Genomic DNA, 26255 nt, shown 5'->3' on the forward strand with positions numbered 1-26255 from the left:
ATAGAGAGAGAGAGATATAGAGATAGAGATAGAGATAGAGATAGAGAGAGAGAGAAAATAAAATTTGATGCGAATGTGTCAACGGATATGCCTCCCCCCGCATTGCATGTCGAGCCACTGTTACGTTTGACTTCAATTAAAGGTCTCAAGAAAAACGAGAGGACTCTGATCGGAGATCGCTGATGCTTCGTGGTGCAGGCAACTCGTAATATTAGGAAATTGATAGCACTTGAAATTTAGCTTTATAGTGGGGGGGGGGGGGGGGGGGGGACTCAAAAGTGGAGGAAATTAAATATTTGAAAAGAATAAAGGAAAATTCTTCAAAAAGCGGGACATCACGGACACCAAGACAAAGCACTTAATGCCCTCGTCTGAGAACCATAATGAAAGGTCGCATAAGAGAGGGAGAGTCCAGGAGAGAAAAGAGACGAGTGAAAGAGGAAAACATCAGACGCTTCTCACTTGAGTTATGATCTGCAAAATGATTTTCAAAGGGCACATGACCTTTATTTCACCTGTTGAACCAAAACTTCAATCGGGTCATCTTTGTATCCGAGTCAATATTTGTGCCAGGTTTGGTTGAAATCCCTTCTGTGGTTCACAAGTTAATATGTTAACGATTTTTAATTGAAGGTCACATGACCTTTGATCTTTGACCTTTGGAACCAAAAAGCTGTTCATCTTTGTATTATAGTTCATACTTTTACCAAGTTTGGTCAAAATCTCTTCATTTTCACAAGTTATCCTGGGGACGCACACACATACGGACGGACGGACAACCCAAAAACATAATTCCTCTGGCGCCTTCTGCTGTGGAGGCATAAAATATATTAATAAATCGTAAAAATGTGAATGAAAGATTATTTAATTCAGAGCAATTTCCTGAAAGGGACCCATAGGTGGAGATGAGAATATTTGTTTTATGACCAGCCAAAGTATTGAGACGAGGCCAACGCAGAAGGCCCGTCACCCTCATATGTGGACAATTTGGTGACCTCTCCGTTTTTCATCGCTCCTCCGCCTGTCTTCCTCCTTCTGTTCTTTCAGATCTCCGATCCTCTCCAGCTCTTCTGACCCTCTCCAGCGATCTAGTTCTGGTCCAAAATCAAAGCTTACCACAAACCACCTCTTATTCCTCATTTCTCCCAATGGTGGAACCGACTTCCCGAGTCACCTCTAGGCCGCAACGCAACTTCACCTTTCCACGAACCTAGATATTTAATACAAAAGATATCCAGAAACTAAACACCAAGGAAGTGGCTTGGAGACATGGATGAGACGCTTCTATGTCAGGGAATGTAAATCTCTGTAGATTCGAGGACAGGGTGGGGGGTGGAGGGGGGGGGGGGGCAGGCAAACGTTTTTCTTTTTTATTACCTCTGCCACCAAAGGTGGATGAAGGTTATGTTTTCAACCCTGTCTGTCTGTTTGTCCGTTTGTTTGTTTGTAAACAAAATATCTCGAAAAGTTGTGGACGGATTCGAACAAAATTTGGCAGAGACGTAGCGTATGTGTCAAGGACGAAATGATTAGATTTTGGTGAAAATCCGGATTCGGATCCGGCTACTCGAATTTTTTAAGTGATTCTTCAGCATTGGGAGGTCGGGCCAAAAACGATACATAGCAGGATATCTCAAAAAGTTGTGGACGGATTTGGACGACACTTGGTGGACCAGTTGTGTGTCTGACGAGGACAAATAGATTCAATTTTGTTGAAGATCTGAATATGGATTCGCATATGAGAATTATTTAATTCATTAAGTGATTCTTCGCCATTGAGTGGAGTGATGGGGCTAAAACCAACATATAGCAGGATATCTCAAAAAGATGTGGACGAATTTGGACGAAACTTGGTGGACAGGTTGTATGTCTGACAAGGAAGAATCGATTCAATTTTTGTGAAGATCTGGATCCGGATAGTAGAATTTTTAAAAGTGATTCTTCACCATTGGGAGATCAGGCCAAAAACGATACATAGCGGGATAGCTCAAAAAGTTGTGGGCAGATGATTTTGATTAAATGTGATTCTGTATTGTGATTTTCTGGTCTACTCTGGGATACAAAACCCTAACTATTCACCTGGCGGAGGTATGCTCTCTACTGAGTGCCGTTCTAGTTTAGGACTAGAATCCCCACGATACCTCCTCATCTCCAATTAGAGGTTACATACAAAAAATAATTAATTATATTGCTCCAAAGGATATCATTTGTTTGAACAATGATGTTCCACCCAAAATGTTTTTTGTTGAGTTCAAGAAAACGAGTGTTAAAGAAACTTATGAACGAGTATGAGGAGAGTGTCTACTCGAATAACAGACAATTCAAAAACAGCTCAAAACTACTGCGCATTGGAAAACTACTTCGACCGGATTGTCTCGCACTGGCACACTGGCACTTCCGGGAAATGGTTTCAATGTTCTCTTGGGACACGTGTTCTCAAACTGCGTGCCACAATCCCAAAGGGATTAGAGAAGGCTCAAGGATCTGGAGCAAGATGGAGTGAAGTGATCACAAACAACTGATAAGTTTGATCAACTGTCCCAGGAGATCTTATGTGACGAGTAACTCACCACAGGCGGATATGACATCAACGTTAAACATTGGGGCTGACAGGATGGTCTCGTGGTCTACGGGTACGCACACTCACCTCTAAGCTGCCTAGCCTGGGTTTGAATCCTGACCCAGCTATAAACTGTCATCCCGGTGTTTCACAGGCAGGGCGATTCATCAATGCGTCGGATGGATGTTAAACGGGCGTCCCGTCTGCCGGCATTCGTGTGTAGATGATAAAGAGCCCTTGGTGTCCTTCCTGGTGAGTAGGTGAGCGATTGCCGCCACCATGGTCAAATTCAAAATTCCTGCCCTAACTAGTCAAATGTAAGGCCTGGCCAGCCAGTTCGTGAAAACTCGGGGCAAGCTTCCCCGGGCTGACCCAACAAAAAAGGTGGGAAAATGGTGGCCGTCAAAGAAGAAGAAGAAGAAGAAGAAGAAGAGGAAGAAGAAGAAGAAAGACAAGAAGATGCATTGGCTAGGAATGTGTTCCCACTTGTGCAAGCCTAAGCTTACTTCAAATAATTCAGAATTGAAAACATATATATTCTTGCCCCAGAAACCGAAACTTGGTTCGTTTGTTGACACAGCCACTGATATCACTGGTGGTCAGCGATTGGCTCTGAGTGTCATGTGATAATAAAGTTGAGTGCTCCCAAGGGAGGATATCATTTGCAGTAAGTTGAACCGTATGCAGGAAGTGGGGATTTGTTTGACACTTCCGTAAAGTATTACCTTTTTACAATGGATTAAAGCTACCCTCCACGAGCGGCTGCAAGATACCATTGGATTTGCACCACCTTGCGTCCATTAAAACCATACACACCGCTCTGAACATAAATCGACCTCAATTAACCATGTCATTTGGAATTACCTCAACGAGTGGAAGTTCCACGTGGAAGTGGTTCAAAATCCGCAGGGTAAGGAACCTGACCTGTAACAAAGGCAGCGGCGTAAGCATCAAACAAACCGGGAGATACGAACGTGTGGGACGGCACAACCAAACAACGGCTCATTCCGTACCTGGCTGTTATCGGACGAAAGATTCGGCTGGAGGAAGGGAAACCATTCGAGTAGATTGCTGGACGCCGGCGCCTGGCACTCCCCGAGCATCGCCATTCGTGTAAATACCAGGTCGACAAGCAGAAGAACACATGGGACTGAAGAATGCAACCTGCGCAAAGCATACTCGATAATCCTGGTTCAAGAGACTCAAACCGAGGCCGAGCTCAAATAGCCAAACAAACAACAACAACAACAACAACAACAACGTTACAATTTCGCTTATTTTAAGTGGAAGTTCAAACCAAAGCATCGTTCCCCAAGCTTGCAGAGATGGGGAAGTGATCTATGCTTGCAATACAACAACAACAACAGGCATTTTAAGGCCATTTTCCCTGCTAGAGCGGGGGTTAGCCTTGCGGTCCCCATGACAATCTTCTCCATTTTGCCCTATTTTCTGCATCTCCCCTTGTTAACCCCCTTGCCCGCATTTCTTCTTCCACCATCTTTAGCCAAGTCTTTCTCGGTCTTCCCTGTCCTCTACTTCCTTCTACATTCATTTCCATCATTCTTCTCAACCAGTCACTTTCGGCTTCTCAACCAGTCACTTCTCAACCAGTCACGTTCCTCAACATATGACCAAACCATCTCAACCTGCTTCTCTTCACAGCATCCATCACAGCTGAGCTCGAATAGCCGAACCACGAAAATATGATTCCTAATGAGTGTAGATTCATTGGTGGAAAGGATCCTGCGAGTGATTGAAGCTTGGAGTCACGTACAGGTGAGTCAAAGCTAGGACCGATACTAACACCAATCGGTGGATATGCAATCTGCAGCATTTGGTGGGACAGAACGACAAGGACTCAGAATTAGATCCCAGAGGATGCACACCTGAGCAATGTAAACAAGCGTTCGGCTGTGAGGACCTGCAGCACCTGTGGACCGCTGTCCAAGTGGAGCAAACAGCAGGTGGCTTGTTGAAGCACAAACAGCAGCTTGTCTGCAGGATAAAACAGGACAAAGGGATTGTGGGACAAAACAGAATGGTTCATCGAGTAAAAAGAGCAAAGGATGAGGCAAAATATGGTGCAACGCAGGTCTTTGTGTCAGGAACATAGGGAGGGAGTGGAAGATGCGATCGTGGTTAGGGGGAGTCGAGCGAGAGACTTTAATGACAGAATGGAGAAGAACAGACCTGAAGATTCCTTTTTGTCGACGACAGAAACGAAGATCCAGTTGAAAACATCATAGACAGCTTTTGCAAAAAGATCGTCCTCGAAGGGCCTGCACCACATACAGTGGAAATTGCACAAATAAAGCAAAACAATACAAAATCATGATGAAGGTCAAATGAGATCGAGAAGAGGGGTAGGAGTGGACAGAAGATTAGAGGGGTAGGAGTGGACAGAAGAGAAGAGGGGTAGGAGTGGACAGAAGAGAAGAGGGGTAGGAGTGGACAGAAGATTAGAGGGGTAGGAGTGGACAGAATAGAAGAGGGGTAGGAGTGGACAGAATAGAAGAGGGGTAGGAGTGGACAGAAGAGAAGAGGGGTAGGAGTGGACAGAAGAGAAGAGGGGTAGGAGTGGACAGAATAGAAGAGAGGTAGGAGTGGACAGAATAGAAGAGAGGTAGGAGTGGACAGAATAGAAGAGGAGTAGGAGTGGACAGAATAGAAGAGGGGTAGGAGTGGACAGAAGAGAAGAGGGGTAGGAGTGGACAGAAGATTAGAGGGGTAGGAGTGGACAGAATAGAAGAGGGTTAGGAGTGGACAGAAGAGAAGAGGGGTAGGAGTGGACAGAATAGAAGAGGGGTAGGAGTGGACAGAATAGAAGAGGGTTAGGAGTGGACAGAAGAGAAGTGGAAAGGGGTGTGTCAGAAAAACAATCGAGTGGGAGGAGGAGGAATGGGGGGGGGGGTGTAGAAGTGGGGGGAGGATGAGGTGGAGGAGGAGGAGGAGGAGGAGGAGGAGGAGGGCACGGTTAAATATCAGCATTTGTTTGCATCAGGTGTAAACGGGTCAGCTTATACTGTGTGACCTCCGATTATTATCCACACAATTCAAAGTAGAGCGAAGTCGATGACGCGCCATCGCAAATCCCCAAGTATCCCAACAAAAGCAAACTTGAAAGATGGGAAAATGATCCAGCAGGAATGACCCAATATCAAATTTTGAGTTTCACATTTTCCCCTGTTTTTACCCCTGCCACCCCAAGTCCATGGGGCATGAAGTGGGGATCAAATCCCAAAACTCTATCTTGATAAATACAATGTAATTTCGTTGCGCCCTCCACCCCCAAACTAAAATCCTGGATCCACCCCCCTGCTCCCCCTCAGCAAACATATATTGTCTGTCTGTGTGTTAAGCCATCCTCCCAACAGGGACTGCCATATTTACATCTCCCTCTCTGCTAACATGAACAATCTTATAACCACCCATCCCAACTCTCTCTTCCTCCTATGTGGTGATTTCAACTGTCACCATGCCAATTGTCTGGGTGTTGGTACCTCTCTCACCAGCCATGACACATCAGCAAATGACTACTTCTGTGACTTTGTGGGCCTCACCCAATCAATGAACCTTCCAATAAATTTCTCCCAAATTGAATGCAAATCCTCCCGTCTGGACTTGGTAATGAAAAATTATCCTGCAAACGTCTCCTGTTCCTCTTCTGCTCCAATAGGCTCATCTGATCATGTATTTGTGAGGGTTTTTGTTCCTTTTCATTTTGTTCCATTTGTTACGGATTCGGCCCTAATTATGGTTGTTATTGTTATCATTGTTGGTTCTAGATATTATGCTTATTGTGGCTTAAGAGAAAGGGTTATTGTGGTTAAAAGGTTTAAAAGCGCTCCTGGTAAAATGTGGTCGGAAATCGGATCGTGACCAGGAAGAAAAGGGAGCGAAGGAGAAGAGGCATGAGGAGATCGTGGAAAGACGTTTTTGTGGAAGCTCCGGACCGAGCGGTCGAGCGTACAGTGCGAGTGAACTTTGCGTCCTTGAAAGGAAGTTCGTGCGATAGGAGATATCGCCGGAGTGCTGGGGAGCCTGCGTAGTCGGGTATCCTCATTGAGGTTCCGGGGTATCCTTGCCTCAAAGCCCCGGTTCGAGTGAAAGCCGTCCGCCATTTTCGCCACGCGCGCAACCTTCAGTGAACAGGTTTTTGTCGCGTCAGCCGGGCATTATTCCCCGGTGGGTTGCCGGGGACGGCTGTGCAAGAAAGTGGCTTTTGAGGATTATAAGGAGACTCGCTGATTGAACCGCAAACGTGTACGTCGGAGCGCGTCTGTGGGAGGTTTCCCATTCCACCGCTATTGTGCTGGGTGTTGGACCACGTGACCTCTGGGTTGCTTCGATCGTCCACGCGTCCACCCCACGATTGTGATCGGACATTGATCCAACGATCGCTGGAGCGAATCGACCTCGCCTTGGAGGGGTACAGAGACATTGGGGGAGTGCTGTGAGTTTGGGTTAAAGGACTAGATAAGGTGATGCCATCTTAAAATAGTGATTGTAGGGCGAATTGTTATTATTATTTGTGTCGTGATTCCGGTGTGATTTATAATATATTATTGTTTGTTCATAACCCTTGGTGTGGTTTCATTATTGATTTGATTGATTTCAACCAAGGATAATATATCTTTCTGCCGGGGATCCTCTCGGGGTTCGGAGGTTTACCGAGACCAGGGGACAGGGGAGGACCCCATAACACATTCCATTCTGATCGAGCTCTTCCATGAGCCTCGACCATGTGTTAAAAAATTCAGAATCATTAAATCCTTCCGCTCCACTTCACATAGATCTGAGGAATTGTCACAAGCCTTCCAACAAATTCCACCTGGATCACAAAAAAGCGGAAGCTCGTTCAAAATGATGAACCCAAAAGGGCGAAACAGCGATCCCGGTTCAAATTGAAAGTTTACTCGCAGACATCAGTGGTAAAAATACTATGCTGTAAAATAAATAAAAAAGACTTTTATTATTTTGCCGGTTGAAAGAGCTCAAAATGGGAGGTTATATATTTATTAACAGCAATTATTTATTTTTAGGAGTGATCGAGGCAAGCCGTCTGTTGCCCATACAGGGCCCAGGTTCAAATTTTTATCTGATTGAAAAAATTATCATTTTCCCGCAGCCTTGGATTAATTTGAAGCAACTCATCTACTTCATAATTTTTTCTCTCCAAGGAGCATTTCCGTGTTTCAGGGTGGGACACAGACAGCGTTAGCCTATTATATACGTAACATCGATCTCTTGTTAAAAAGACTCGAAAAACATTCATGGTGAGGGAAGCTCAAGAACGAGGAAAATGCAAATGAACAAAAATAAGATAAATAGTTCGGGCAAACTATCAGGAGATATAAATGATAGTGAAGTTTGAGAATATGAAGGAAGACAAACAGAATGAGGAAAAGAAAAGAAGAGAAAAGGAGGGCGAGATGGAAACAAAATGGAGGCACCAGAAAGGACTAAGAACCATTTCCAGCCAAACCGAAAAGCCGAACGCACCTCACATGAGGCAGCACGACCAGCGTGGTGAACAGGTCGCCCAGATCATCGGCGTTGGGGCGGCTTGCCTTCTTCGGCTTGCAAAACGGCTCAAACACGCCCAGCAGGTGTGCAGCCACAGAAACGGGCCGCTTGGCTCTTGCATGAACACCTTTCGTTGCCCTGTGACAGGTACAGGAAGTGGAGGTCTCACCCATCGTGCCTCTGTCACATCCACATCACATACTATAACATAACATGCATACTGGCACGGTCTTGTCACCGTGGTGCTACACAGATGCTTAAGGCACCACATAGAACATTGGTACCTTTAGTGAATAAGGATCAAACAGGAAGGATGCACACATCACATGTAGACAAAGGACATCAGGAGACAACAATCAACTTTTCACATGAATAACATGGACATCAGGAGACGATGGACAAACAAGCACAGGATACATCATTTGAACTGGAGAGCCCGTCATCATGTGAACCAAGTGCTTGGATGGGAATGGCAAATAGACCAACCCAGGTTAGTTGGGAACAAAATTCATGAAGATTAATAAAACGGTCACTTCAAGGTGTCGCAGAATTGTCGGTCACACCCAATGAGGAGGTGAGAGGCCCTGCATTCTAAAGGCCTCTGTGTCATTGACATATCATGACAGGAAGTGAGTGTGAGGCTCAGCTTCTTGGTCACTGTTGGCAGGTGGACGGCCTATCCTGGCCCTGCTCCTCGTCTGCCCTCTCACCTCGCTTCCAAGTTGCACATATTCCATCAGAACACCTTTCCTTGTTATCCTGCCAAAGTCCAAATTCGACACACTCACACCTATTCAAGCCTGAGTGGTATCTCAATCTTTTCCTCATAGGATTCCAGGGCTGATGCTCACCATCACCTCAACCTCTCTCCCAATTATACGACTCGGCTTTAGCTACGCTCCCCGAGATGCTGTTCGAACCCTTCACCTACAATATCCTCGAATTGAGATGCACCAAATCCATTTGTTATGGTTCCACCGTTTTCATTTTGCCTCATTTTGTCTTTCAAGCAATTGGATCACGTTGGCCCAGTCTCTCGATACCTGTATTTAGGAATTAAGAACAATTATCATAAAGCCAACAGAAAAATAATGCACAAGAGATTATTCCGCACAAATAACGGGAAGAAATCAGCACAAAACAAGTTTTGTTTTTGGACTTCCACTCATATCTGACCCTTCCGAGTGTTTCTATACGAAGTGATGCATTTTGAACGTGATCATTCGACATCGCTCCAAAGTAGGATTTTAATATGAGATTCGAACTTCAATACAGGATGAGACTATTAGGCCCAACAAAGTCTGCGCAATGGGTGCTCGTCCATGCTCTGTCGTTTTGACCGCCGAGTGCCAAACGAGGAAGCATCGCGTACCATTTTAAAAGTCTTTGGTACGACTCGGCCGTGGTTCAAATCACCAACTTCCCAGACTCAGAGCTGACATTTTAACCATTACACAATCAAATCCTATCCTGATGAAAAAGCAATACTGATAAGGAGCAAAAGGTTCAGCCACAGAGTTGCTCTAATCAGGAAATATGAAAACATTGTGCGTTCGTATCTCAAAGACAAAGCATGGAGTGGTAGAGCTAAAAGTGCCAAAACTTATCACAACAATCACGCAACTATTCTCAAATTTGACAAGGCAACTTGGCCAGTCGCCAACTGGGCATCCTCCGTCGTGCGAAGTCCTTCCTAGGCACACCTGAGCTCACCACATACAAGGCTTTCATCCGCAGCTCAATGGAATACTGTTCTCCCCTCTGGGCTGGTGCTCCTGCCTCACACCTGGATAGGCTTCACGCTATATAAACCAACGCTTTCAGCATCAATGGTATCTCCCATGATGAAGCTGATTCTGAAGGCCTTTCACTCTCTCGCTCCGCAGGCAGGTTGGTGGTCTTTCTGTCTTCTACCGACTCCTCTCCGACCTTGCTCCCCCAGCTCTATCTGTGCTCTGTCCCCCAAATATTCCTTCAGGTCGCACAAGATCTGCCTGCAACCCTCTTATGGTTAAACTGCCAAAATCAAGACTCTCTACTCACCTTCACTCTTTCATTCCTCTTTTCTCCCGCCTCTGGAACAAACTCCCCCACTCCCTTCAATCCTACTCCTCCCTCCAGGTCTTTAAAACAGCTGTTCACCATCTCTTATCTTCCCCCATCCAAAACCTTGATCTTTTCTACCCCCGTGAATTCAGCCCAGATCCACTTTTTTTTTGAAATCCCGACTTCTTTCTTTCCTGGAAGTTCTAGCAGTGTCCATGTGTTATGTACCTTTCTCACCCCCCTCCACCGCCTTCCCATGCCTCCTCCCCCCAAGCCCTCTCCGTCCCACGGATCTTCCATTGTCCCTGTTCTCTGCTGTTGTACTTGTGAGCTTCCCTCTCTCTCCCCCATCTTGTCTCCCATTCCCTTTATTGTATTGTTGCGGATATGGGATTTGCATCCATCCATATCCGCTTCTAAATATTCCCCTATTTCCTCAATAATTCCCAACTATCCCCAATCCCCCATTCCCTAGTCCCATTTTCTGTAAACAACACTCTGTAGACCCGACCTCCCCCTATTTCCCCCATTAAATGTCGTGCCCAGGTTCACCGCATCTCATGTAAGACAACTATAGGACATCTTGCTAGTTATTCTTAGTCTATGTCAGTTAAGGACTCGTTTCCATTAATTCTGACCCTTCGTTGCACCAGAATGTGATTGTATGGCACCGTTAGGAAGTTTAGGACCTCCCAATACCTCCCCGCAGCTCTTCCTCACGGTTCAGCAACAACAACAACAACAACAACAACAACAGCAACGGCGGCGGCGTGCACAGGGAGTGCGCGTCCTCACTCCGGCTTGGTTGGTAGGGGGTGTTGGGAGGGCACGAGGCCTTCCCAACGAGCCGCCATCGAACATGTGCTCGACGGGGTTACCAAATAGGGGCTCCCTGTCAGCTCCTCGTCAAGGGCGGAGCCCGGTAACCCCCGCACCCAATGGAAGCGGTGGACCGGTCCCATCTGGGGCGGAGCCAACCAGCCGAGGGCGTGTGACTCCCCGCTGAGCATGCGCAGGAAGAGGGAGGTGACGTCAGATGCGCGCTGAGCTTGGAGCAAGCAAGACGTACCCTCCGAGCGCTGTGAGGCCTCCCTGCATCTCTTGGACCGTGCTTGATCCTGTCCCCGAGCCAAGGTGCACCTTGTGCTATCGAACTACCTGTCCTTCCCTGCCATCAATCCCTGTGTAAGTCAGCCTTGTTCCGTTTGTCTGTGGTCTGTCTGGGATAAGATAAGACTGTAATTAAGTGCCTATCTCTTCTGTGTCTTTACCTCACTACCTTGTAATCTACCCCTTTTCTCCACCACTGTAATTATATCCTCCTCCGGAGGTCTTGAGAACTGTACCCCTTGCGTCGTTTCATCTATCCCAGTCGTTGTGTCCTTTCCATCATTGATTTAGCATAGCGCGATTTGGTCAACGTTTGGGTGGAATCGGGTGAGTTGGGGAAGAATCGGGGGAACTGTTAGGTCGCGGCAATACCACCGCTCGGTAAATAACATCCTAACCGCGTCCGTAACAGTATGTTTTGTGTGTCCGTTTGTCCTTTTTTGTGATTGATGTTAGCTCTTTCACGAGCCTTGATAGGGAATCCACCAAAAAAAAACAGTTACGATGAGTGATGACGCCAGGTAGACCCACCACCCTGGAGTTTGTGCGATATTCACGGGTTGCTGTACCTGGTTGGCAGGTTTTGGAAGGTCAAGGGATATGTCTGGAACTCGGAAGAGCCACTGATGACGGATGTGACCTTGTTCAGGATGAGCTCGGCGAGGAAGATCAGGGTCACCCTGGAGGAATCTGCCTGTCCAGCCAAGAGGCCTTGCTGGATACGTGGCAGCAAGTATGGGAGAAACATCTGCGGAGGAGCAAGGATCAATTTAATTGCACATAAAAGGTATAGGCAAGGTGGAAATGCAGAGCACACCTTGTGGAATTACCGGCGAATCCAAAACACCAACAGAAAAGATAGTTCGATAAAACCGAGGAAAGCAAGTTTGTTAAAAAGCAATTCCACACATATGTTGAGCCGGCAATTGCGCTCCACTTGCACTCCACCGCTATCCAAATCTGTACTGAATTGGGCTGGTGATGAAGCAGAAGTGATGCCGTGCTTTGTACGGGGGGTCTAGCGGGTGGATGACGTGACTCGGCGTTCCTCTGCAGTCGCCATTTTGGTATTAAACGCTTGCATGCAAACTTCCAAGCTTTGTCGTCTATTCACTCAGAGATCGTGAACCCGAGGTGCAAAACATGTCTTTCAATCCTGAAAAATCTCACACTCTCACTCTGTCTCCGTCTCTCCAAAAGGACAATCGATCTGGCAAACCCTCCTATCAACTTCCTTAACAATCCTCTTAAAGAAGTTCAGTCAGTCAAACTTTTGGGCCTCACCATCAGCTATTTATCTTTCTTAGGCAAATCACGTATCGAAGTTGGCGTCCATGACCAGGTGGCTAGCATTAAATAAATAAATTGACTCCTTGATTAATAAATTGATTTTGTGCAATCTGAAACTCTCAACACCATTGGCACATCCTGCATTAAGCCGAATCACCAGGCCTGTTTGTTGCTCTCACATCAATGACAGGTTGGTCGATGCACCCTGTTCATTTTTTTAAATACCACTCCTCCTCAGACCCTCCAGGAAGCAAACCCCGTCGGCAACCCCCTCCTCAATTTGCTTCCTCCGTGCCTCGTCACTTTCTTCTGCCTCCTCCCAAATGTTTTTCATTTCCTCTCATCTCCTTTTTTCCTTTTCTCAATAGATTTTTAATCCTCATTTTAACACATCCAAACCCCACCAACACCATCGTGCACACAAAATACATCAATGAATCACGAGTGAGTTCGACGAAAATTTGTGGAAATTTGTGGCTGCAAGAGCTTTCTTCGAGGACAGTCGCCGATATTATTAATCAATAATCCGAATCATTTTAATGTAAGTAACACACTCATTTACACTGATTGCAGAGTACAAAATATTACCTCTTGATATGAAGCCCAGGGGAACAGCTCCTGAGAGAAGTTCAAGAGCGCATCCAGTGTGCAGGGACTCTCAAACACCTGAACACGCAGCACATGATCAGAGGGCACAACGCACGACCAGAGGGCACAGCGCACGACCAGAGGGCACAGCGCACGACCAGAGGGCACAGCGCACGACCAGAGGGCACAGCGCACGACCAGAGGAGGGCACAGCGCACGACCAGAGGGCACAGCGCATGACCAGAGGGCACAGCGCATGACCAGAGGGCACAGCGCACGCCAAGAAGGCACAGCACACGACCAGAGGGCACAACGCATTCTCAGAGGGCACAGCGCATTCTCAGAGGGCACAGCACACTATCAGAGGGCACAGCACACTATCAGATGGCATAGCGCACTATCAGAGGGCACGGCACACTATTAGAGGGCACAGCGCACTAACAGAAGGCACAGCACACTATCAGAGGGCACAGCACACTATGACAGGGCACAGCACACTATCAGAGGGCACAGCACACTATCAGAGGGCACAGCGCACGACCAGAGGGCACAGCGCACTCAAAGAAGGCACAGCACACGACCAGAGGGCACAGCGCACAACCAGAGGGCACGGCGCACGACCAGAGGGCACAGCGCACGACCAGAGGGCACAGCGCATGACCAGAGGGCACAGCGCATGCCAAGAAGGCACAGCACACGACCAGAGGGCACAGCACATTCTCAGAGGGCACAGCGCATTCTCAGAGGGCACAGCACACTATCAGAGGGCACAGCACACTATCAGATGGCATAGCGCACTATCAGAGGGCACAGCGCACTATTAGAGGGTACAGCGCACTAACAGAAGGCACAGCACACTATCAGAGGGCACAGCACACTGACAGGGCACAGCACACTATCAGAGGGCACAGCACACTATCAGAGGGCACAGCACACTATCAGAGGGCACAGCGCACTATCAGAGGGCACAGCGCATTATCAGAGGGCACAGTGCACTATCAGAGGGCACAGCACACTATCAGAGGGCATAGCACACGATGAGAGGGCACAGCACATGCTCAGAGGGCACAGCGCATGCTCAGAGAGCACAGCACACGGTTAGATAGCACAGCGCACGATCAGAGGGCACAGCGCATGTTCAAAGAGAACAACGCACGATCAGGGCTCACATCACACGATCGAAGGGCACAGCACATGACCAGAGGGCACAGCACACGACCAGAGGTCACAGCACCAGATCAGAGTGCACAGCACACGACCAGGACGCACAGCACATGACCAGGATGCACAGCGCACGACCAGGGTGCACAGCGCACGACCAGGACGCACAGCGCATGAGCAGGACGCACAGCGCATGACCAGGACGCACAGTGCACGACCAGGATGCACAGCGCATGACCAAGATGCACAGCGCACGACCAGGACGCACAGCGCACGACCAGGACGCACAGCGCATGAGCAGGGCGCACAGCACACGACCAGAGGTCACAGCACCAGATCAGAGTGCACAGCACACGACCAGGACGCACAGCACATGACCAGGATGCACAGCGCACGACCAGGATGCACAGCACACGACCAGAGCGCACAGCACATGACCAGAGGCACAGCAACCGACCAGAGCGCACAGCACACACGACCAGGGCGCACAGCACACACGATCAGGGCGCACAGCACACACGATCAGGGCGCACAGCACACGATCAGGGCGCACAGCACACGATCAGGGCGCACAGCACACGATCAGGGCGCACAGCACATGACCAGGGTGCACAGCACATGACCAGGGCGCACAGCACACGGCCAGGGAACACAGCACACGACCAGAGAGCACAGCACACGACCAGAGAGCACAGCACATGACCAGAGAGCACAGCACACAACCAGAGAGCACAGCACATGACCAGAGAGCACAGCACATGACCAGAGAGCACAGCACACGACCAGATGGCACAGCAGACGACCAGGTGGCACAGCACACGACCAGAGGGCACAGCACACGACGAGAATGCACAGCACACACAACCAGAACGCACAGCACACACGAACTGAGAGCAATTTACAAATGCTAACATGTATCGAAATTTAACCACGCTCAAACTCTTACCGCCTTCACCATCTCCGTGGATAGTTCCAACCGCAGGCCCGATGCATCTCCCAGCAGGAGAGCAGCAACGATCTGCAGCACATTGACTTGGCAGGTCTCGGGCAGTTTGTTATCTTGTACCAACAGCAGGCACATCTGTCAGTCAGACAAACATAGTGCATCACATGATCAAACCCGCTGCACAGATCTCATTAAACATTCCACTTACAATGAAGGAACAGTTGATAGTCTTCTTGGAGCACATGCTTGCTCGATATATTAATTTACCTTTACCATCACTTCTGAAAAAAACTGCAGGTATTCACTACGTAAAACCTGATAACCTGCTAATGGACCAGATGGCCTACACACCACACTCAGACCTACACCTTTACAACTGCTGTCACACTCTGCCACACAAAGATTATCCACGAAAGGTACACAAAAGTCGAATTTACTATTCGACCATCAGTGTCATAATCACCTGCTGTAGTTGTTCTGGTTTTGTGACCAACAAGCCTCTTTTGCACAGAGAGAGCTTCAGCACCAGCTGCAGACTTCTTTCCAGTTCCTCAGTAAATGTACGATATGTCGGATTATCAACGTCTTGCGACTCCAGCATGGCCTCCCACACATGCCAAACAAGTGCCTGAGGATATGTCAATGACATATTGCACAAACTAGAGAGTTCATAGAACACGATGTTCATGCAATGTTCAACTATATACAGGAGGGGCCAACAAACTAAGAAAATCTGGTGTTATGTAACATATTACATATATATATATATATATATATATATATAGTTGCGGTTTTTAGAACCTTCACATGTAAATTTAGTCGTAAATTCCCTTATAAATAAACCCCTGTGTAAATTTCCCCTTAATTGGCTGTTAATTGAAATAATTGCACCTTAGTTAGTCCACATTGCAACACGTAGCAAATCATAGGCCCTTTTCATAGTTATATCATTATTATGTGCTTCAGTTAAGGACCTGTTCCCAATAGTTGAATCTGCGTTGCATCAAACAAATAAGGTAGTTCCCCTTTTCGATTTCCCCAAAGCGCCTCTGCCAGCCGCAGCCGCCTTAGCGCTCGCTCCAAACCTCCATCGCCCACAAGGCCAGGATCGGAGAAGAAGGGCGTGGCCCCACCTTGTCATACAAGGTGGAGCCAGGGAGCCCCCGTCATCAAAGGTGGAGTCAGCCAGCCCTTGCCGACCAACCAAGGCTCAGTGGGCATGGCCTGAGAGGGCGTGGTAAGAAAGATCTGGGAGGTTCAAGAAAGTTCCACGGGGGTGGTTATAAAACCCTTGGCGCGAGCCCCCCCCCCCCCCCCCCCACCCGCCAGAGGTACGAAAGGGAGAGGAGAGAGCTTCAGAGACGCATGAGAGAGCTTCTTCAGGGACATGAGAGGGAGCTTCAGAGAAGCGCGCGCAGATGAGCCCGAGAGTGCTCGCGATACCAACCAGCACTGACGGCAATTGCCGGAACCAACCTCCAAAGAACAAGTGCGTGCACACGGACCTCGACGTCGTGCCGCGATCCTCGGACCTCCTTGTCGCCCGTTCTGTGGACAGACTGCTCTTCTCTTCCCTCCATTCAATTCCTGCCTGCAATTCCCCATTCGTGTACGTGAGTTTGTGCTGTCTGGGGTTCCATAAGTAAGCTTGTATAAGGATTGCGCTGTGTCTTCTCTGTATATTACTTTTGTTTCCTCCTCTTTCTTTAGTCTTGTATAATTAGTAATAAATACCTGTTCCTCCGTACTCATCTGGTTTTCATTCTCGTCCGATCGTCTTTGTCTTTTCCCTGATTGAATACCTGTGGCACGATTTTGGCCGAACCGCTTCGCAATCGGGTTTAGTCATTGCTAACGGCTCGCGCCGCAGTTCACTTCGCTCGGCGCAATCCATTAATTACGCTGCGGCATGGGCGGGAGTATTTCCTCGCTGACAGCCGGTGGTAATACTTAGGTATTAAGACTAATTGGGCTTACGACCCTACGTACCATCGGCCGGAAGTGACGTCATACCCCCAGGAATGGAGATGGCCAGCTTAACAAGACAAGGGGTTAACCCCCCCCCCCCCCCCTTGCTCAGGGGAGTGCCGTACTCCAATTCCGTAACAATATATATACATAACATATTGTTACGGTCCGCGGTTAAAGATGTTATGTTTGCCGAGCGGAGGCCCCTAACAGTTTCCCCGATTCACCCGAACGTTGGCCGTATCGCGCCACAGATATTCAATATGGAAAACTCTAAAGCGACCGAATGTAAAGAGGAAGAAGAAGACGTACAGAAGAGTAACGCTATTTATTATTTACACACACAAGGAAAAGGAGCAGTCACGGTTATGTATAGGGACCATTGAAAAAGCAGGTGACACAGTGAAAATTACTAGCTTAACTATACAAGCTTAACTTATTCCCTGGACAGAACAAACAGAACAAACTCACGTACACGAATGGGGAAATTGCAGGCAGGATTGGCTGGAAGGAGGTGTGTGGCTGGAGCTTGATCCCGCACGGGACGTCGGGCTGGACCTCGACGGCCGCTGATGCCACCGATCCTGTCGTGTGCGCGGGATCACAGGTCGGAGCTGCTTGGTGGAGCCGACGCGCTGGTGGGGGGTCTGGCGTGATGGGTTCTCTCCTCTCTCTTTCTTGGTCCAACCACTCTTTCTCTCTCTATTGGTCCAACTCTTCCTCTTGGTTCAATCACTCCTCACCACCGACAACTCAATGCAACCACTGACCACTCAACGCAACCACTGACCACCACTGACGACCAACCCAGCTCTTTCCCAAAACCACACAACTCAGCTCTGCTCTTGTCATGGACCTCGCAACTTCTTGCGCGCGCGCCTTTATAGTGCCTCCGGCGATTAAGCCGCCGGCTTTTCGGACACGCCCATCAGTGTGCTCACCTCGGCCCTGGTTGGTCGCGCGACCCTCTGGCTCCGCCCTTGATGACGACGGGCGTGCACGCCTTTCTTCCCCAACCCGAGCACATGTTCAATGGCGGCTTTGGGGCGAAAACAACCCACAGCTGTAACAAACTGGCCAACTGCCCAGTGCAGTTGGCAATGGAGACTTGGAGGGGATCTAATTGGCAGATTGAGGCTTGGCCATGATGAAAGGGGAAATGGAGGTTTTGGGAATGGGAATGAGGAATGAAGGGACTCTATCTTATTTCACTTGGTGCAATGGAGTGTCATTTTAATGGAAGACAAGGCCTTACCCTAAAACACATAATAAGGATATAAACTACTGAACAGGGATATTATAGTGTCCTTCAATGTATGCTTTATGGAATTAACTACCGGGACGCCCTTTTGACCTTTATACACACTGGAGCAAGGAGGGCTCAGAATAAAGCAATAATAATAATACACACAATAAAAAAACACAATCCTCATTTCCGCAACAATATATTGCCGAAAGAAAGTCGACATCCCGCTTTCAAATTTTTCACCTATTGTTACCTTATAACCTGGAATGAAATTACATTAAACCAGACTTTTCCACCTTTATTTATACATCATAACCCACAACTTCCAAGTGAAAAACAAATTCTACAAATTTCAGAAAATTAATTAAAATACAAAACTAGAATATCTTGGTTGTGAATGCGAGTGCACACGGGAGACAATCAATAACACGGAAGTCACATTACACAATATCTGCTTGTCTGTCCGATATGCTCACCACCAGCATGTCCCAGATAACAACACAATTCTCCCGAGTCGTGTAGCACGCCATGCTGTGCAACATCTGCTGCAGAGCCTCAAACACCGAGGCCCAGGGAAGCTCGGGCCCAGACTGCGTGGCTGGACCGAGTTTTGACAGCATTATCCGCAACACCTTGGATTCAAGCAAACGCGGCAGGAAAATGCAGAGGTTTCAGTTTAAAATGGCAACAAGGGCATGCCAATTATTACATTTTGTAAAAGTACGTCACGTGCCCATCATTCTGCGCAACTCTCACCCGTTCTGTGCACGAATGGAAATGCTGCTGCACACCCCTGCACATCTGGAAGAGCAGCTGACCCACACCCTCAGCTTTTGCAGGATTCAAAACCAAATCCAAAAACATCCAGTCAAAGAGGGATTCGTGATCAGGAACCTGCATGGAATGAGGAGCACCAGGTAATGTCACATGACACAGGATTATGTTCACTGGGTTTCAATCACATCTGGAATTATTTAAGCAAATTTTTTTGATGTACCGTACTCTTTCCAGATCGTTGGTGCTGCCGAAGCAGTTTCCTGGCAAGGGTTATGCTAGGTGGTTTGCTATTGCCTTCCCAGCATCATTGGGCCATTCTCGATCCTTTTTAAATGCTGAGCATCAAGCAAATAAGCAACACGTACCTTTTTTAAAGTCTTTGGTAAGACAGGGTCGGGGTTTGAACCACCGATGTCCCAGACTCGGAGCGGACGCTCTAAACATTACACCACCAACAACTATATATATATTGTTGCGGATTTGAGAATCCTGTGTAATTGTTGTAAATATCACCCTGTGTAAATGTAATGATTCCTTGTAAATACCTCTGTAGTGTAAAGGTCAAAGGTCGTCCTCTTAATTAGTCCATATACATGCACGTAGGCCACCATATACCCTTCGAAATAGTTATTTCCTTATTATGTGTATTAGTTTAAGGCTGTATTTCCCATTAGTTGACTCTGCATTGCACCGAATTGAAATAAGATAGATCCCCTTTCAATTCCCCCAAAGCCTCCATTTCCAACCGCATTGCCAACTGCATTCGCCCTCCATTGAGCACGCGGTCGGTCCGGAGAAGAAAGGCGTGTCTCCGCCCCTCGTCATCGGAAGGAGGAGTGAGCCAGACCCGATCAACCAACCAAGCACGAGGGGTTTGGCTTGAGAGGGCGGAGAAAGAACGATCGGGGAGGTTCGCGAAGATTCGAGGGTGTGGCCTATATAACCCGTCACGCGACGCCCCCACCGGAGATGCGTCAGAGAGTTGGAAGTCCACCGAGAGTTGTTGTTGAGTTCAGCACAGCAGTCCACCGGGACCGAGTCGAGTTCAGTGGAGGAGGAGTTGAGAGTGGAGCAGTCCACGGAGAGTGGAGTTGAGCCCAGTGGAGGAGGAGCAGCGAAGTTGTTGTTGAGTTCAGTGGAGGAGGAGCAGCAGCGTTGAGTGAACAAACCGCAGCTTTGGGACCACCGCAAGTGAGACCTCCGTAGTCCAGCCCCCGTGTGACACGCAGCTTCGACCCGCTGCTACGCAGGAACCGATTGCTGTGGGATCGGTGGCCGTCGAGGTCGAGCCCGATGTCCCGTGCGGGAGCAAGCTCCAACGGAACCTTCTTCCCCTTCCAGCCATTCGTGCCATTCATCCCTATCATCATCCCCCGACAATCAGTGTAAGTCTGATTGTCGTCCGTCTTTTATGTTGTCCTGGGGGTTAAGTAAGTCTGAATAGGTAAGCTAGAATTGCTCTGTGTCCTTCTGGTCCTTCCATCCTTCTGTCTTTATTTTCGTATCTTTCCTTCTCCTTGGTTACTTTTGATTGTGTACATAATAGTTAGTAATAAATTCCTGTTCCTCCTTACTCTGCCTTCTTTCCTTTACATCCGTTTCGTCCTTGTCTTTTCCCAATTGAATACCTGTGGCACGATTTGGCCAACGTTCAAGAATCGGGTCTAGTTCTGTTAATGGTTCGAGCCGCGGGCTGCCATCCGCTCGGCAAATAACATCTTGTCCGCGGTCGCGAACGAGGTTGCTCACCTGCCTCTCCGGAGGGAGCTGCGCAACTTCAGGAGTGGAGACGGCCAGTGAAGATAGAAGGGGGACTAACCCCCCCCCCCACCCCCCCCTAAGGGGAGTGCCGTACTCCGTTTCCGTAACAATTGGTGTCAGGAGCGAGATTCGGACCTGAAGTGCGCTTAACGCACTCAAAATTACGAGTGGCCCAAGATTTTATTTTATAACCATGAAATTTTAAATTCGTGCCATGGTTAGTCAAGGCGATTGGGTGCCAGTGGGAGAATTAGAGGGGTTAGAATCAACCCAGGACCCCAGGGAGGAGGTGGGAGTAATGATGGAGGAGGAGAGCAGTGAGGATGTGGTTGCAGAGGTTTCAGGCACACGAGATGGCGCTCTCACGCACGAGGTTTCAGGCGCACAAAATGGCGGCTCGCACGTGGTTGGGGCAGCCGCGCCCGCAGCACCGGTGAATTTGGACCTCTTTATGATACAAATGAGGACCCTCATGGTCCAGACGAGTGAAGACCTGAGGAATGACTTGGGAAACCAAATTGTAGGAATGGGAAACCAACTGGTGGGAATGAGGGACGAAGCAAGGGGTACTAGTGCCCAAATTGGGAAGTTAGACAGCAAATTGGAGGGTTTCGACAATAAATTTGAGGGTTTACACAATAAATTTGGGGGATTAGACAATAAATTTGGGGGATTAGAAAACCAAATCGGGGAATTGAGAAATGATATGGGAAGCCAAATCGGGGGGCTCGAAGGTAAATTGGGGGGCCAACTAGAGGACATGGGTAATCAAATTTGGGAAATGAAGGAGGGGTTAACGGGGTTGGAAAATAGAATGGCTGCCCAGGAGAACCAGACGGAGGGGGTGAAGAATGGGTTAGGGGGGTTAGAAAACACGATGGAAGGCAAATTGAGGGAAATAGGGGAGCAATCCGCCCGGGAAATTAAACAAATGGGAGATCAGATGGAAGAGGTGAAAATCGGGTTAGAAACCAAATTGGATGCCCAGAGGAATGATTTGGAACAGATGAGGGCAGCATCTACCAAAGAGATGGGAGAAATGGGGGAGGAGATCAGACGAGGTGTGGGCGAGGAGGTCGCGGGGGTACGCGAGGAGGTAAAGCGAGGTGAGGAGCGTATGGAGAAAGAGGTGAGAAATAGTACGGCTAGGTTACAGGGGGGAATAGAGGATCTGACGAGGGGAGTGGAACAGCTGACGGTGGGACAGAAGGAATTAGTGGAGCAAGTGGAAAAGAACACTGCGATAATCGGGGGGTTGAAGGCGACGCAGAAAGAAATAAAAAAGGAACTGGTAGCGACGAAGAGGGAATGTCAGATGGTACATGAGGGATTGACAAAGAGGTTGGAAGAGGTGACAGAGGCAATGGAGACGAAAGAACAGGAGGTGAGGACGCACATAGAAACGATCAAGGTGGCCTTAGAGGACGAAATTGAGGGGGCGCACCGGGAAATGAAAGAGGTGAAGCAAAAATTAGAGGATGTGGAAGAGGGGGTAAGTGAAATTCAGAAGAGACTGAGGGAAACTAAGAGAGAGATAAAGGAGGAGGTGATGGAATATGTACAAGGTCTGTGCTCAAATCATGATGATGTGCTTACTAACCAAATACAGAGTTTGCAGGTGGCGGAAGAGGAGCGAAGACGAGGTGCCGAGGTGAGTGGCGATATACTCGGAAATGTATATGGTGTGAGGGGAGATTCAGTCGGCTTGGGTGTTGGTTTAGACCCGGGTGCTCGTGAGGGACCAATGGTGAGGTGTATGACTGGTCCGGAGTGTATGGATAAAGGAGGTGTGCAAGGAGGTCCGACTATGGGGTGTGTGAGGAAACACTGCGCGCCGAGGAGTGAGTGTGCTGTCGAGAGTGAGTTGGTCGTGGCGCAGGTGCGGGGGGGCACATGGAAGCGCGTGATGGGGAGTGTTCCAGGGGATGTAACGGAAGAGTGCACATCTGTGGTGAGTGTTACGAAGGATGTAACGGGAGTGTGCGCAAGAGGATATGCGAGAAAGGTGTGTAACAGAGGAGTGCATGATTACAGAGTGAGCTGTCGAGAGGAAGGGTGAATGCGCGACCGAGTGTGGTGGTGAGAGTAGTGAGAGTGACACGGAGCATGAGTTGGTTGTGGCAGGTGAGGAAGGATGCACACCTGGAATGGTCGAGCACGTGAGGGAATGCACACTTGAATTGGTAGTGAAGCACGTGATTGGGTGTGCAGGTGAGTGCACACCCGTGGTTGTCACAGAGGACATGACCGAGGAGTGGGCGCGAAGAGGTGTGTTGGTGAGGTGTACGAACGACGAGTGTGTGCCAAGGTGTGCGGTGGTCAGGTGTGTGACGAAGTCTATGAGTGTACCTGGGGGGTGTGTAAGAGAAGGTGCAATGACGGAGAGTATGGAGACAGCTGGATGTGTGAGCAAGGAACGGAACGTGGGGTGTGAGCATGCAAGTGAAGCATCGATGCTAAACGGGATAGTGGTTAGATCGACTTTTAGCCGAAGCGAGCCCTCGGTTCGTGCCGGGCTTTGAGTGCAGCGGGAACCAGCGGGGTTCGTAACCACGGCTGTTTCGAAGGAACCGCCGTACGCGATCCACGCCGGGCCTCGCTCTGCACGGTCACGTCCGTGCTCCGCTAAGCGGAGCGGACGGCCCGGTTCGAGGACAGGGGGGAAGGGTCGGCGCGGCGACCCCTTGTGGTCGCGGCGTTCCGGCCGGCCGAGATTGGGGCATCGGGCGGTTCCGTGCCGAGATGATGCGTGGAATCTCGGCCCGAGTAAACCTCCTTCCCCGCACCGAATGCCGGACGGACCCAACCGCCGGCAACAAACCACCCGCATTCATTGCTCGGCTTTGCGCAGCCGAGTTTTGATGAGGTAAAGACGCACCGAGGCCCCAGTGAAAGGACATTTGGTGGTAGGGATAGGGAATTTGTGATTGGAAAATTTTTGATTGGCTGGAATTTGATGAGCAAAATTTATCGTGGAAGATGCCCGATGTGGTGGGATGGCAAATCCACCATCCCTCACACGGGGCACATGAGCTATAGGTTTATGGGGTTTAGCAGTGAAAACTAGCCCGGGAGGGTTAGGATAATGTATAGGGACCTATAGATGACCATAGGTAACGGTAGAGATAAGTAGCGACATTGGACAGGTAGTCGGGGACAAAGAGAGGTTAAAATGGTTGTTAATGATGTGGGATGTGCTTAGTTTAAAGGGAAGATGGGGAGCACCAAGTTAGAAGGGCACCAGGTAGATCAGATGATGCCGTGTGTTTGAGAATCGAAAGTGTATGGAGCAGTGTATGAGTGAGTAATAGTGATTGAGTGTTGTGTTGAGCAAATGGTCCTGGAGGAAGGAGGGTGCAGGTGGCACCAGGTGTGATGGCACAGGTGTGCAAATACAGGTGTATGGAGAATGGTTGTGTGGAATACATGGAGTATGGAATATATGGAGGATGGAATGGATGGTGTGGAGGGAGTATGGTGGAAACTGTGGAGTGGAGTGGATGGTGCGAAGGTGTGAATGGGGGAAAAGTGGACCCCTATCACGAATACCCGGGGAGGGTAGTGTAAGAGTTAGGTAGAGGGAGTAGGTAAATTGTGGTTGGATATTGGCATCTGTGGTGCGTGGTGGAAGAATGGTGTTTGGATGGGTGCATTAGTGATGTGGAAATGGCTGGGCGTGTGGCCTGTTAGTGTGTGTAGTTAAATGGGCACTCCGCCACTGTCAGGATGTCGGCCAGGTGAGGCCGCAGGTGGGCTCTGGGAGCCGTTAGAGTTGTGGATGGGGCCCGAGGATCCAAAGGACGGACCCGGGTAGCCCAGTGCCAGAGAGTGCACCGAGGGGGGTAAGTGTCAGAGAAGGCCTTCGCCAGTTAGATAGGTTAGGTAAGGAGCAAGGTAAGCTCGGAGGCAACTGCAGTGGTGGAGGTGTGCAGGTGGGTAGACCTGCTGGGAGAGCCACACGACCCAGTCCTGAAATTGTGCAAAGGCACAGGGAGTTGAACCGGGGGAGTGAGACCCCAAATTGAGGAAGCACCACAGTTTGGTCAATGGGAATTTGGTTCTTAAAACCGCATCGGGTAAGATGGCCAATGGATTGGCAGGGAAAGACCCCGGGTAGAGTAAAGTGTATTAAAGTCATTTAGAGGATAGTTAGGATTGAAATCTCCTTGCACCATCTACATCCACTCACCTGAGGTGACAAAACTCCACACCATGCCATGTTTTTATTATTTTTGTGCAAATGTTTGGATTGTGAGACGCATCATGACATGGGTGTGACATTGTGTTGTTGTTCCATCTCTCCCTCCTTATGAGGATTGATGATGAATTGGGGATGGCAAATTTTGGATTAATGGGATTGTGATGAATTTGGTAGAGGGGAAATATAGGGAGGACGAGACATAGTGACGGATTTGTAAATGTGTAGATTTTTGTACATACGGGGTTAAGGGGCAAGGGTAGAACAGGTGACGGGTGGGGTGACGTACGATAGGGACGAGCTTTTCTCCGCTCGGTCTCCAGGCGCACCTCACCTTGCATTGCCTTTATTGATGTGTACCCTTGTGACCTTACCCCTCGCTAACCTGTCGTCTCTGTCTTCCTTCCTCAACCCATGGATCGTGCTCTTTGGGCACTGAGGGGAGCGTGCGGGAGTCCGCCATTGTGTGCCCGAACCCCCGCAACCAGCTGCCTGTATCGATGCACCACTTATGGACCACATGTCTGTGGCTGAGCACCACTCATGGACCCCACGGGTTGGGGCATGGCCCCTCTGCTGGAACCGGCCACGATGGCCCAAGATCTTGCTTGCGGACCCGGTGAGGTGGCACCAAGCCCACAGGTTAACCACTCATAGTCGGCCACTGTGGGCCATAAATAAAAAATGGACACGTTTGTGCACTTTTATTTCCACCAAATAGGCCGCAACCAAGAAAATGAAGAAAGACAACATCAGGAAAAACAATGGCCAGCAGAGGGAGCCGAAGAGAAAGACCACCAGCAGGGGTTTGTTTATTTTTTTTGAACTGTGGTGACTGTGCACTGACTGGTGCTGTATGGGGCTTTATGGTGCTCTTTGTTGGTGCGTCGATGCAGCGCAGGCTGTCTCCCCCCTCCCTCACCCCCCCCCCCCCCCCAAAATAACAATCGCAGGTCCTGGGTTGCGTTTTGTAAATACAATCAGCGTCACTTGTAAATAATGCTCCCCACCGTACATGTTTAGTTTGAGAACCATTCCGCAATTCGGTTATCCTGTGGGCGTGAATCTGTTAGGTAGG

General features: G+C 48.9%; 1 protein-coding gene across 1 annotated transcript in view; it reads right to left on the bottom strand.

Moving 5' to 3' along the window:
• UTP20 (UTP20 small subunit processome component) overlaps positions 1–26255 on the bottom strand; it is a 147170-nt gene that overhangs the window by 97685 nt on the left and 23230 nt on the right. Inside the window, exons 7-17 of the mRNA XM_068107235.2 lie at positions 19198–19335; positions 18918–19073; positions 15691–15855; positions 15228–15362; positions 13121–13198; positions 11812–11990; positions 8063–8224; positions 4751–4839; positions 4447–4555; positions 3574–3724; positions 3425–3484 (exon numbers count right to left, since the gene is read on the bottom strand). Of these exons, the coding sequence (XP_067963336.2) occupies positions 3425–3484; positions 3574–3724; positions 4447–4555; positions 4751–4839; positions 8063–8224; positions 11812–11990; positions 13121–13198; positions 15228–15362; positions 15691–15855; positions 18918–19073; positions 19198–19335 (1422 nt within the window). The remainder of the gene's footprint in view (positions 1–3424; positions 3485–3573; positions 3725–4446; positions 4556–4750; positions 4840–8062; positions 8225–11811; positions 11991–13120; positions 13199–15227; positions 15363–15690; positions 15856–18917; positions 19074–19197; positions 19336–26255) is intronic.

The sequence above is a fragment of the Myxine glutinosa genome, chromosome 1, assembly GCF_964187855.1.
Source record: "Myxine glutinosa chromosome 1, kmMyxGlut1.1, whole genome shotgun sequence".
Lineage (NCBI taxonomy): Eukaryota > Metazoa > Chordata > Myxini > Myxiniformes > Myxinidae > Myxine > Myxine glutinosa.